The sequence below is a fragment of the Notothenia rossii genome, assembly GCF_949606895.1.
Source record: "Notothenia rossii genome assembly, contig: scaffold_614, whole genome shotgun sequence".
NCBI classification, from domain to species: Eukaryota; Metazoa; Chordata; class Actinopteri; order Perciformes; family Nototheniidae; genus Notothenia; species Notothenia rossii.
In genome coordinates this window covers 1-12500 of record NW_027639801.1, presented here as the reverse complement: position 1 = coordinate 12500, position 12500 = coordinate 1, and the positions used below count along the sequence as shown (strand labels likewise).

Sequence of the window (12500 nt, the reverse complement as noted above, 5' to 3'; positions counted from 1 at the left end):
CTCTCTCTCTTTCTCTCCCTCCTGACACAACCTATTGATCTGTAACGTGTGTGTGTGTGTGTGTGTGAGTCCCAGTGGGAGTTCTGGTTAAAGGCTCTCAGGCAGGGCCTGTTAGTGCAGCAGGAGCTTTCCTCTGGGGGAAGTCTGCCTGAAAGAACTAGCTGCACGCACTTCTGTTTGTATTTAAGTAGCTACTTTGTGGATTTATTTTTGACATATTCATGACTTTATTAGGTAATAAAGTGTATGATTAATATATAATGTGTTCGGAGAGATTAAGGTGTGTGTTTGTTTGTTCTCCAAAGGGAAACTGTCCCAAAGTGAGCTCCATCAACGACCGCAGTGAGTGGAAGCTGGTGAGGAAAGCTCTGACGGTGATCGGATTCAACGAGGACGATGTGGAGGTGAGGCAGACTTTGTTTAGTGACCTTTAGAGGAATAGTTCAGACATGCTATATCTATGTTATTGTGAGGACATATTGTGCTAATTCTAGTATATAGTGTCTCTACATGTCTCCATGCTTTGATGTTCAAAAAGCTCTTCATTGTTCTCATACTGCCTGTGCTGCAGCACCTCTTTTCACCCTCCGTCTGAAACCAGAGCCCAGTCTGCTCTGATTGGTTAGCTGGCCGGCTCTGTTGTGATTAGTCAACAGCTGAGAGATGTCCCGCCCCTTATCACGTACAATGTGTTGGAGCGCTAGCCAATAGGAGCACAGGTGTTCCATAGTGATGTCACTGTTTTATTTTTTTGGCCTTTGCAGAGCATTCACAACAATCTTACACACTACAGGAAAGGACAAACCCGAAAAAGCTTGATAGGGCCTCTTTAAAGTCAGACAATAATAAACCAACCATCCAAACGGCAGCTATTGCTCCATAAACTCTTTTAATGACTCTTTTCTTCAGAGAACAGAGATAACAGCTTCAGTTCTCTCTCTGACAGCAAGGTAAAGCAGACACTCTTTATATTGATGTATTGTAGGTGTGTAAAGTAGGTCCACAGCAGTACGATGCCCCCCTCTCTACTGGAGGTAAAACACTGACTCTGGATCAGTTTCTAAAGAAGCTCAAACACAGAGTGCGCTGCTCCTTCTCTCCTGAACTCTTAAGCTTCACCTCAAACACTACAACCCCCACTGTGTGTGTTAAAGTACTCACTGCGCCTGAGGCTGGTTCAGACCTGCAGTGTGTGTGTGTGTGTGTGTGTGTGTGTGTGTGTGTGTGTGTGTGTGTGTGTGTGTGTGTGTGTGTGTGTGTGTGTGTGTGTGTGTGTGTGTGTGTGTGTGTGTGTGTGTGTGTGTGTGTGTGTGTGTGTGTGTGTGTGTGTGTGTGTGTGTGTGTGTGTGTGTGTGTGTGTGTGTGTGTGTGTGTGTGTGTGTGTGTGTGTGTGTGTGTGTTATTATATGCTGGGAACTTAGTTGTGCTCAGCGTGGGAGTCTGGGCTTTCTTCCAGATCTGTTTAGATCTCACTGCTCGTAAAGTAGAGTGTGTGTGAGATACTGTAAGGTGATAAGGTGTGTGTGTGTGTGGGGGGGGGGGTTACCTTGGTTGGTTAATCTGATCAGCTCACTTTCAGACAGGTTTTTATATAAATGGATCAGGACTAGCGTTGCAAAGGGGCGGAAAGTTTCCGGTACATTTCCGGAAAGTTTCCATGGGAAGTTAAGCTGGGGAATTTTGGAAATATTCGATGCAAAATTAAACAAAAAACATGACGTTTCAACAGATTCTTTTTTTTAAATATATATATTTTTTAAGTAGAACAGGAAAAGTTTTAATTATTTTATTGAACAATTATTTGTTTAATTGAAGAACGAAAACAGGACTGTTGAGTTAAATATTACTCATCTGTGCATGTGATGGAGGAATGCACAGAGAATCTTTGTTCCTGAAACTTCCAGAGTCTCTTTCCACAGAGGGGACACATGTTGATGTAGAAGAGACATGAAGAAGAGGGTTTTGTATAACAGGAAATAACTGAATGTGTTCCTCTCTCTGTGTTTAGGAGCTTCTGAACATCATTGCCAGTGTGCTTCACCTCGGGAACATTCAGTACGGAGAAGCTGAGGAAGGAAACTCCTGCATCACGTCTGACACTCAGATAAAGTACCTGGCCAGGGTGAGGACTACATTTCGTCTCACTTAGGAGACATTCTCCTTCCGTCCCACCTCATTGAACCTCCTGACACATAATTCATGTTCCATTGAACCAGTAAGTCCTCGCTGCTGAGGGACATGTTTTTCTAGTTGATTTTAATGTTTACTTTTTGCAAATGTGTGTTTTTGTTTTAAATATGAATTTCTTGAATCCCAAAATATATCCTTGTTTTCTCATGAATTCACGATTTTAGTCTTAAAGATAATGCAAGTATTGTCTCTTAAATGTTAGATGTTGTTCCTCGTTAATACACCTCCTGAATATCCATGTTTTTATTGCATATACATAAGTTGGTTTGTATATTTAATTTGCACCCTATATCTAAGTGATCATCCATGTTTCTCTTATACATTAGAACACTTTTTCTCTTTTCAATTCTCTAAATCTTCTCTAAATATTACATACTTCCCATTTCCTTATATATTGTTCATTCTATTTGCCCTAACATGCCGTCAAAACAAACACGGGTACACACACATTTACTCAAACAGTCTGCACACCGCTTCAGAAATGCATTCAGCACCTCAGTTATCCACTTAGACCTCCTGACACGTATTTCATTTAACCTACTGTTCCTACTGCTGTGTGTGTGTGTGTGTGTGTGTGTGTGTGTGTGTGTGTGTGTGTGTGTGTGTGTGTGTGTGTGTGTGTGTGTGTGTGTGTGTGTGTGTGTGTGTGTGTGTGTGTGTGTGTGTGTGTGTGTGTGTGTGTGTGTGTGTGTGTGTGTGTGTGTGTGTGTGTGTGTGTGTGTGTGTGTGTGTGTGTGTGTGTGTGTGTGTGTGTGTGTGTAATAACGTTGTTGTCTCTCCTGCAGTTGTTAGGAGTGAACGGGGCAGTGCTGACGGAGGCTTTAACACACAAGAAGATCATCGCTAAGGGAGAGGAGGTAGGATACACACTCTGACTGTGTGTGTGTGTGTGTGTGTGTGTGTGTGTGTGTGTGTGTGTGTGTGTGTGTGTGTGTGTGTGTGTGTGTGGTAAAGAACATTTCCTGTCTGTGTAATGTCTACTTCACTGTAATGATATTATAGCAGCTGAACCCTGTGTGGTCAAGTTAAACAAAGGACAGAAAGTGGCCTCGATTTCAACATTTCATTGTAATATTTCACAGCAAGTCAAGTTTATTTACGCAGCAGATTTCAACACAAAGCATTTCAAAGTCCTTGAGAACAGAGGGGAAGCAGGAACACGTCACAAAATGACATTTCAGAACATTTAAACAGTCATTAAAAAGCCAAGAGAACACAAACAAAAAGAATCATAACACGGGTTTGAGTCCCATCCCTTCTTTAACCCAGCACTATGTACATAAATATATCAACTGGCATGTCTCTATAATATTCACCTTTGAAAGCCACATGTTTACCATACTCCTTTGACATCTGGGTGCTTTATATATATATGTCTTGTTGTTACCATTTCAATCCTATTCAATGTAAATATTGCTAAAAAGAATTACATATATTTTTATGTTATTATAGTTTCCTTCAAATGGTTTTCTATCCGTCTGTAATTTTGGTTTTATTTTTATGTTTGCACCAAAACACCAAGTCAAATTCCTCGTATGTGATTGAGTTATCAGAAAGACAAGCGCTTAGCATACTGGTAGGTTTTCACCTGTTTGGGGAGTTCATATCCAGTTTACTTCGTTTTAACATTGAATGGACAGGCTTTGTATGCCGGGGGCGGGCGGGAGATTCCTGGGAGATTCCTGATTGGTTGTTGGTCGCCATGGGCGCGTGAAATCGCCAAGCTTCAGACACGCCCAGCATCAAGATTTTTCAAGATTGCTTTCATGCCTGTGTGTGGACGGGCCAGTTCCCACGAGGAAACATACATTTGTCAGTGTTTTAATCACCTGGTCTATTTGCTCTGGGAAGGAGGAGAGCTCTGTAGGTTATTCAGCTCGATTTAAAAAGGAACCCTAAACCAGAGAAGCTAAATATGATTTAGAAAACGACCAGAATCTGCTCTGAGACTTTCCAATTAAAAAAGAAATGTGTTCGTGTATAAAATCAGCAAGTAAAACAAGCATTTTCTGTGATTTTCAACTGTGTGTGTGTGTGTGTGTGTGTGTGTGTGTGTGTGTGTGTGTGTGTGTGTGTGTGTGTGTGTGTGTGTGTGTGTGTGTGTGTGTGTGTGTGTGTGTGTGTGTGTGTGTGTGTGTGTGTGTGTGTGTGTGTGTGTGTGTGTGTGTGTGTGTGTGTGTGTGTGTGTGTGTGTGTGTGTGTGTGTGTGTGTGTGTGTGTGTGATCAGCTGATGAGCCCTCTGAATCGGGAGCAGGCGTCCTCGGCTCGCGATGCTTTGTCCAAGGCGGTGTACGGACGCACCTTCACCTGGCTGGTGAACAAGATCAACGCTTCACTGACATACACGGTACACACACACACACACACACACACACACACACACACACACACACACACACACATACACTGAGGTCTGAAGGAGAGTGTTGCTCCAGGTCCCAATGCTCTACTGCTGCCCATCAAACTGTTGATTGCAATATTAGTCCACACACACACACACACACACACACACACACACACACACACACACACACACACACACACACACACACACACACACACACACACACACACACACACACACACACACACACACACACACAGTATTTGACATTGTGAGGGATTACATGACACATTCCACTTCCTGTTTCCATCGTTGCTGCTGCCGCACTAATTGCCTCCCTGGGGTTAATTAAGTTGTAATTGATTGATTGATTCTAACACTGTGGTTCATGTAGAGGTCTCCCCTTCAATGTTTTACACCACAGCACCACCTAGTGGACATTTATGGGTCTACAACTTGATGACTTAATATAATATAGTATTACATCTACAGTATATTATTCTAGTTTGGGTTTTTTATTATTGTGTCAGTAATTAAATAGGGTTAAACCAACGTACTGGCTATACACTAAGATGGTGGTTTATCTCGATTCATTGTAGAAGGCCTACTTTATTTTATATCAACTTATTATGTCACCAAAGAAAGCTCCTTATTCTGATATGTACAGTTTATATTATTGAATGGAGCTATTAAACAATATGTAATGGGTAAATTCTGAAGGGACATTGTATTTTTTATTCAATATTTATAAAAAAAAGTAGCTTCTTTATTTTGAGGCTTTACTTTCAGTAGAGTTTTCTCTTTCAAATAAATCTGAATATTCGTTCCACTTTTCAACAGGACGACTCCTCGAAGCATTACTCCGTCATCGGCCTCCTCGACATCTACGGCTTCGAGGTCTTCCAGCACAACAGGTACGCTTTAAGGACACTTTGTGATGTCACAATGTTTTTCAGTCAAACAGAGTCGGACGGCAGAGACAGATTTGTTTTTAGGGAAGTCATGTTGTTTTTTAAACATACAAATATCTTTAGAAATAATGTTTTTATTTCAATTCAAATACGATTTCCTTTTAGTTTAGACTAGGGTATGCTTTCAATTGTATTTTTTTATTTTTGGGTTGTGCAACCATTAGCCAATCACCAACCAAGGTGTTTTTTAACATGCATGCTTTTGGGAAAATGTTGAATGAAAAGCAGAAATAAATAACTTCTTCTTCCCTTGTTGTTGTTTTTGTTGTTGTTTTGCAGCTTCGAGCAGTTTTGCATCAACTACTGCAACGAGAAGCTGCAGCAGCTCTTCATCGAACTCACCCTGAAGTCTGAGCAGGAGGAGTACGAAGCCGAGGGCATCACGGTCAGTCAAATGCAGGAATAAGAAAAAGATTTGCATGTTATTGTTTCTTTGTTGTTTTTCACAGTCTTAAAGATATATCACGTAATGGCTATTTCCCACTTTACAATGTACAAAACATAACTAAACCTATTATACATGTGTTTGAGCTGTGTAGGCTACTCCCATTGTGCCAAGTGCTTCAGAGAAATGTGTCATTTGAATGAAGTAAAGTTAAGTTCCAGTTTTTTAAAGAAATTCTGAAAAAAATGTGGATATTCTATAAGAAAAATCAGATTTATTTTGAGTTTGTCTTTAAATCGATCACTTTATGTTATAAGTAATTATTCATTTGACTCTTAAGTGCCGTTATATGACTTCCTAGTGAAGGATTTGGGTCGACGTCTGGATCTGAAGTTATCACAGAAACTTGGTTAGCAAACGTTAGCGGTTAGCTTTTAGCCCTTTCCTTCAGACCGACAGAAAAAAGACAGATTTTTAACGTGGAACTGTTTTTATTCTGTGTTTTTAGAGGTTTTAATTGAGAAGATACGTTTGTTTTGGAGAAGATGAGACATCAGCAAATAAATTGGCTCATGGTAAAACCACTTTATTGTCTGTAGCCTATCTTAAGTTATCAGAGAAAGAAGCTGAGCTAACGTTAGCGGTTAGCTTTGAACCCATTAGTTCAGTCACCAGTGGCGTTTCTATATGTACAAAAGTGGTGGGGCACAGAAAACTTATATGTCTATATATAAGCTTCTGCAGTGAGGTGCATGGCTGGTGAGGCTCTGACTCTTCAGGTTTACAAATATTATTCAACAAAAGGATACCAAAAAATGTAATTTTATCATTTAAATATTGAATTGTTCTCTCTTAGTAGGATCCCATTTTCAATCAAATGGCGGTCTTACCTTGACTTGAAGATGAAGTCCATTTGGCTCTCCTTCTGGACAAACATCTCTATAACTTGTTTGTAAAAGTCCTCCTTATCTTCTTGTAGTTTCAAAAGTCTATCATAAATCTAATCGATAGATTTATGATTAGTAAATTATAAAAGTAGAGTAGACATGTGGATATTATCCGGCTGAACAAAACGTGCATTTATCTAACAGGTACGTTTCCCACAGATCTTATTTTGAGCTATTTTCTAAAATCCTATGGAGAAATCTCATTGCTATTTGTGGAGGGAAGCCATGCGCAGCTTACTTCCTGGTTTTGGGACGGGCCTCTCTCCTCCTCTTCACACACCACACTTTTCGTGGCACACGTACTTACAGCCAATCAGCTCTGAATGATGTGAGATGACGTATGGTGGGGATGGCAGCACTCTGACCCTATGGTCATTATTTTTTCCCACACACATTAAATAGGACAATACTCTGAGCATGCGCAGTGTAGTTTCTACAGTCACCGTTCACTTAGACAGTGAGAGGGAGGGCATGATCGGGTGTTGTCCCACATGGCTCTAAACAGCTCAATAGGCACACACTGTAGACACTAATTAGAAGAACACAGACTAAAACAGCAATGTACAGACGAATCAGATGATTAAACATGATCTTAAAATATATTTATATATTTTGTTATTTAATTTTTGCATTTTGATGTAATCATTATTTGTAATACTTTCTGCTGACACTAGGTGGGGCTGTGCCTAATGACCAGTCGCCCCTGCCAGTCACCATCTGAAAAACACAGATTTCTAACCTGAACTGTTTTTATTCTGTGTTTTTAGAGGTTTTACTTGAGTATGTATGTTTGATTGGAGAAGATGATAACCCAGGGAATCATTTTGCTCCAGGTGAAACCACCTGATTGTCTGAATCCTAAGTTATCTGAGAAACAAGATGAGCTCACGTTAGCGGTTAGCTTTTAACCCATTCGTCCAGTCCCCACCTGAAAAACACAGATTCTTTACGTGAAACTGGTTTATTAATTATTTGCAGAGGTTATAATCAGGGGTTGAGTTTGTTTGTGAGAGGAGGAGACCTCTGAGGATAATTTGGGTCATAATAATAACTTCAGATTAACACTGAGGGAATCCTAACTGGGAGAAGCTGACTACTGAAGTGCCGAGAGAGCAAAGAGGTACTTTATTTAAGAGCTGTCGTCCGGTTGCAGTCCGGGAAGAAGAGAGTGAAGTCAGGAGGGCACACAACATACACTGAACAAAAATATAAATGCAACACTTTTTTGCCAGGGTCTGGGGGGGTCCGAAAACCAGTCAGTATCTGGTGTGAGGGTTAGGGTTAGGGTTAAGGTAATGTTGTGAATCGAGTGGCCTGTGTTCATCGTCCATAACATACGCCTGCCCATACCATAACCCCACCAACACCATGGGCCACTCGATTCACAACATTACCCTAACCCTAACCCTAACCCTCATCCTAACCCTCACACCAGATACTGAATGGTTTTCGGACCCCCCCAGACCCCCCCAATAAAGCAAAACTGCACGCTTCAGAGTGGCCTTTTATTGTGGCCAGCCTAAGGCACACCTGTGCAATAATCATGCTGTCTAATCAGCATCTTGATATGCCACACCTGTGAGGTGGGATGGATTATCTCGGCAAAGGAGAAGTGCTCACTATCACAGATCTTTTCAGATTTGTGAACAATATTTGAGAGAAATGGTTATTTTGTGTATGTAGAAAAATGTTTTAGATCTTTGAGTTCATTTCATGAAAAATGGGAGCAAAAACAAAAGTGTTGCGTTTATATTTTTGTTCAGTGTAGATAGTAAACCATTAACATGTCCGTGTGGGAACAATAGCCCCAACTGTAGTTCCATGTATGAATTATGTCCCAGTGTATTAATAGGTGGTCACCACACTACCATAATTAAAGCCCCCTATTGGCAGTGAATACATTAGTATACTACATATTAACATATTTATACGTTTCATGAAATGTATGCGTTACAGCTCCACTTTCTCCTTTTCCCCATTAGTTCATTGCTAATCAGGTTCTTACGGTCATTAAAAACATGGAAAAGTCATGCAAATTTAAAATGCTAATTCCAGGCTCTGGAAATTAGCAAAAGTAAGTAAGGTAGAAAACAATATTTTTTCCAAAGTTTTGGAAAAGTCATGGAAATGTAACTAAAGTTTATCTAATCGCCGAAATAGTAATACTGTAATGATAATACATACTGTATCGTTTAGTAATGAAACATAAAACCGCATTTAACTGTCGAGGTGTTTTGCTGGTGAGAGATTTTAATTGCTTTAGCGCAGGGGTTCCCAAATTGGGGGTCGCGAAATGATTACAAAATAAAAATCGAAAAAAAAAATGTATTAATTTAATTTTTTTATTTTTTATTATTAATACTAATAACGTTTGCATAGACATTTTCAGGGGCGGACTAGCCATCTGTATAATTTCCCCGCAACGAGGCTCTGTTTCTCAAACTTTACAAACAAATTAGTTCACTAGCACAACCCCCCCGTCCCCCGTCCCCGTCGACAGGGGGTCGCCAGTCCCTGTCACTGTTATTTTGGGGGTCGCGGGCTGAAAAGTTTGGGAACCCCTGCTTTAGCGTGTTGGAGCTAGTAAGCCTGCTATTTGATTTGTTTTAGATCAACATGTTTCATATGCAGACCTTATTTTCCTGCTCCATGTTAAAATAAACCATTTCCAGTGGTACGGCTGAAAGAGTAATTTTTTTGGTCTTGGAAAATGAGTTAAAGGTCATGGAGAAGTCATTTGTGAAAGAGTGTATGAACCCTGGCTAATATATTGTTTTTTTTCTTTGGAACAAGAGCTTCTTTTGTTCACTCTGATATAAATGTGGGAGAAACTCAAAGAGCCCATTGTGATGTGGCTTCAGGGCCGTGGGCTGAAATAATGTGTCTGTTTAATGTGTTTAATGTGCATTTAACATAAACTCAGTCTGCATGTGTATCTCTAAGTTCATGTGTGAGTGTGCATGTGAGTGGGTGAGGATCAGGATTCCTGGGATTCTGCACATCATGAACGTCTCGGTCATTAAATATCTTAAACAGTTGTAATTGTAGGAGGTTTGGACTGGGATTTATGTCCCAGATGTTGTTGTTGTTTAAATTGAACAATCGGTAACTGTTTGTGAATTATTTTGTAGGCTGGAAGGCAAATGTTATAGTTCAACAGAAACACTTTTTTAAATGACATTTAAATACATCAAGAATATTCATTACTGAGCAAAATGGTTATGTATAAACGACAGGAAGAAGTCGATCTTGAAGTGAATGAATAGGTGACCTTATCTACAGCCTGTGGTATTGTTATTTGAACTTTCTTTTGTGTGTGTGCAGTGGGAGCCGGTGCAGTACTTCAACAACAAGATCATCTGTGACCTGGTGGAGGAGAAGTTCAAAGGCATCATCTCCATCCTGGTGAGGAGGATTCTCAAAATCTAACTGGCGGACGCATTTAGAAAACGATTGTCCAAATGATTCACATAGACACAACTTTAGTTAAACATAAATGATAGGAGCACTAATACCTGGGAGGGTTTCTGGTTTAGTGAAACACTGACTGAGTGTTTTTCATTTGTTCTCCCTCTCAGGATGAAGAGTGTCTGAGACCCGGAGACGCCAACGACCTCACCTTCCTGGAGAAGCTGGAGGACACCGTGGGAGGACACGCTCACTTTGTCACGTGAGTTTATTTCCTCAAATAAGAAGAGACATATTGAATTATTGGTGTGTGTGTGTGTGTGTGTGTGTGTGTGTGTGTGTGTGTGTGTGTGTGTGTGTGTGTGTGTGTGTGTGTGTGTGTGTGTGTGTGTGTGTGTGTGTGTGTGTGTGTGTGTGTGTGTGTGTGTGTGTGCCTGCTCGCAATACGAAAAGGAGTCTGCATTGCTGAATTTACAGCAGAGAAAAATGGAGTAAACTGGAAAAAATGGATTTGTGAAATGTTATTAGAATAAGAAATAATAAGTGCATCAAATGTAATTGTTTTGGAAATTCTCTTTTTTGTAATCTACCAGCAGCTAAATCGAATACTTGTTTATCTTTGGGTGGAAATGGGGGGCAGATTTCGGGGCATCCTGAGATCTCCTTGGGGTCTCTTGCCCTCCCCCTTTGTTTCTGTAACTGTTCATACTCACCTGTAGCTAATAGGAAATCAATTATATTATCTTATCTTATTTTTAGCAGATTTACCCGTTTAAAAAAAGCTCCATATAAATATATAAGCATATACTCATCTCAGTGTAAACATTGATATTTGTGTCCTAGTTTGATTCTAGCTATCGCTGTGTTTAGCGACTGCAATGGCAGAAATAAACCCAGAAGCCCCGCCCACTGTTTAGCACGCGGCATGAGAAACTGATGGGCTGTCAGGAGAGAGAGAGAGAGAGAGAGAGAGGAGAGAGAGAGAGAGAGAGAGAGGAGAGAGAGAGAGAGAGAGAGAGAGAGAGAGAGAGAGAGAGAGAGAGAGAGAGAGAGAGAGAGAGAGAGAGAGAGAGAGAGAGAGAGAGAGAGAGAGAGAGAGAGAGAGAGAGAGAGGAGAGAAGAGAGAGAGAGAGAGAGAGAGAGAGAGAGAGAGAGATCCGTTTCTCCCGTGTTATTATTCAAAGTTAATGTAATCTTTTGAATAATGTACTTCATCTACTACAAGTAGTTCCTTTGAATGTAATAAGGATGTTGTTGTTGTTGTGGAATCATTTATTGAAAAAGTGAATCTGAATTTTTTGATCTGTTAGGATTATAAACTGAAGCAATATCAAAATGACTCCCATTAACTGAGTTTTAAACATCTGCATATCCGATCCTACTCCGGTAATTACCTGCTAACGGAAACTCTGCTGCACAATTATTATTATTATTATTGAAACATGACCAGTAAGTTTCAAATTTGTCCGGTAAAATAAATTCTGTTCGGACATTTGACCGGCGAGAAAAAGTCCTAGCAGAAACCCTGATAGAGACTATGCCATGTTGTTAGTGTGTGTTGATTGAGACGTACCTTCGTGAGGACTGCAGATGGGAATTAGCTATTTACAGGGTGTCCGCGGGGTCTTAAAAAGTATTAAAAGTTGATAAATCAATTTAGCGAAAATTAAGGCTATTTAAAAGTATTAAAAAGTATTAAACGGCATTTTCCAAGGTATTAAGAAGGTTCACAGCAACGACAACATGAAACACCCTTTAATTTACTGAGACGACATGTCGGGAAACCCCACAAGGCGGCCCCATGCATAGCGCGCCGTAAAATGCGGCTTCTTATTTTAAGTTTCGTTGCCTTGCTCCGGGGGGGGGGGGGGGAATAAACGACTACGGTAACGGGTCCCAAGGTGGGTAGACCGGCATACGTAACGCTCTGGGGGTCCAACGGCTCCGTGTGTGCCCTATATGATCATTTTCTGATAACGATGAAATAGCCCGCCTCACTCTCCCCACTCTCCTGCTGCTGCTGGGCTGTCAGAAGAGGGTGGGGAAAGGAGAGGCAGTCACCGTTTATTAAATATTATTATATTATTATACAGAGAACAGAGTCGTTAATCAATTGGTTTTAAATCTCAATAAATAACAAGAAGACCTCTGACCGGCACTTTTCTAATTTTGTACGAAAGATTTAAACTTTAACGGACATGTTGACCGGCGGAACATTTTTTTTAACGGAAACTGCCGCACGGTCCCCTCGTTC

At 40.5% G+C, this 12500-nt stretch overlaps 1 protein-coding gene across 1 annotated transcript in view; it reads left to right on the top strand.

Annotated features, from left to right (window-relative positions):
* Positions 1-10512, top strand: part of LOC307027390 (unconventional myosin-Ic-like) — a gene marked incomplete at both ends in the record, with an annotated part of 11899 nt that extends 1387 nt beyond the window's left edge. The window contains 8 exons of the mRNA XM_079695636.1: positions 306-404; positions 2009-2122; positions 2976-3047; positions 4419-4538; positions 5376-5449; positions 5786-5891; positions 10163-10243; positions 10417-10512. Of these exons, the coding sequence (XP_079551762.1) occupies positions 306-404; positions 2009-2122; positions 2976-3047; positions 4419-4538; positions 5376-5449; positions 5786-5891; positions 10163-10243; positions 10417-10512 (762 nt within the window). The remainder of the gene's footprint in view (positions 1-305; positions 405-2008; positions 2123-2975; positions 3048-4418; positions 4539-5375; positions 5450-5785; positions 5892-10162; positions 10244-10416) is intronic.
* Between the last annotated feature and the right edge of the window lie 1988 nt (positions 10513-12500).